We start from the raw sequence: 279 nt of genomic DNA, 5'->3' as shown, positions 1-279 counted from the left end.
CATCTCGATGTCGCGGAGGGCCCTGGCCACCAGCGACTCCAGCACGGGCCCGCGGTCGTCGTGGAGGAGGTGGATCTCGTCCTGGGAAAAGGGAACGGACACGGTGCGATCCCTGAGGGCGATCCGCGGGATCGGGGAGCCGCTGGGATCTCAAAGTTCATCCGGCCCCACCACGGGAACCACGCCCCACAGCGTCCAGCCTGGCCTTGGGCACGCCCAGCGATGCCAGCTGCTCCTCTGGGAATTCCAGCCCAGCCCCTCCCCGCCCTCACAAGTCAG

At 68.5% G+C, this 279-nt stretch overlaps 1 protein-coding gene across 1 annotated transcript in view; it reads right to left on the bottom strand.

Annotated features, from left to right (window-relative positions):
• SNRNP200 (small nuclear ribonucleoprotein U5 subunit 200) overlaps window positions 1-279 on the bottom strand; it is a gene marked incomplete at its 5' end in the record, with an annotated part of 78,572 nt that overhangs the window by 52,523 nt on the left and 25,770 nt on the right. Inside the window, 1 exon segment of the mRNA XM_017739196.1 lies at window positions 20-81. Coding sequence (XP_017594685.1) covers window positions 20-81 — 62 coding nt within the window.

Source organism: Corvus brachyrhynchos, unplaced genomic scaffold (assembly GCF_000691975.1).
Source record: "Corvus brachyrhynchos isolate BGI_N302 unplaced genomic scaffold, ASM69197v1 scaffold617, whole genome shotgun sequence".
NCBI classification, from domain to species: domain Eukaryota; kingdom Metazoa; phylum Chordata; class Aves; order Passeriformes; family Corvidae; genus Corvus; species Corvus brachyrhynchos.
Note: the sequence above shows the minus strand (reverse complement) of the source record. Positions and strands in the feature narration are given on the sequence as shown.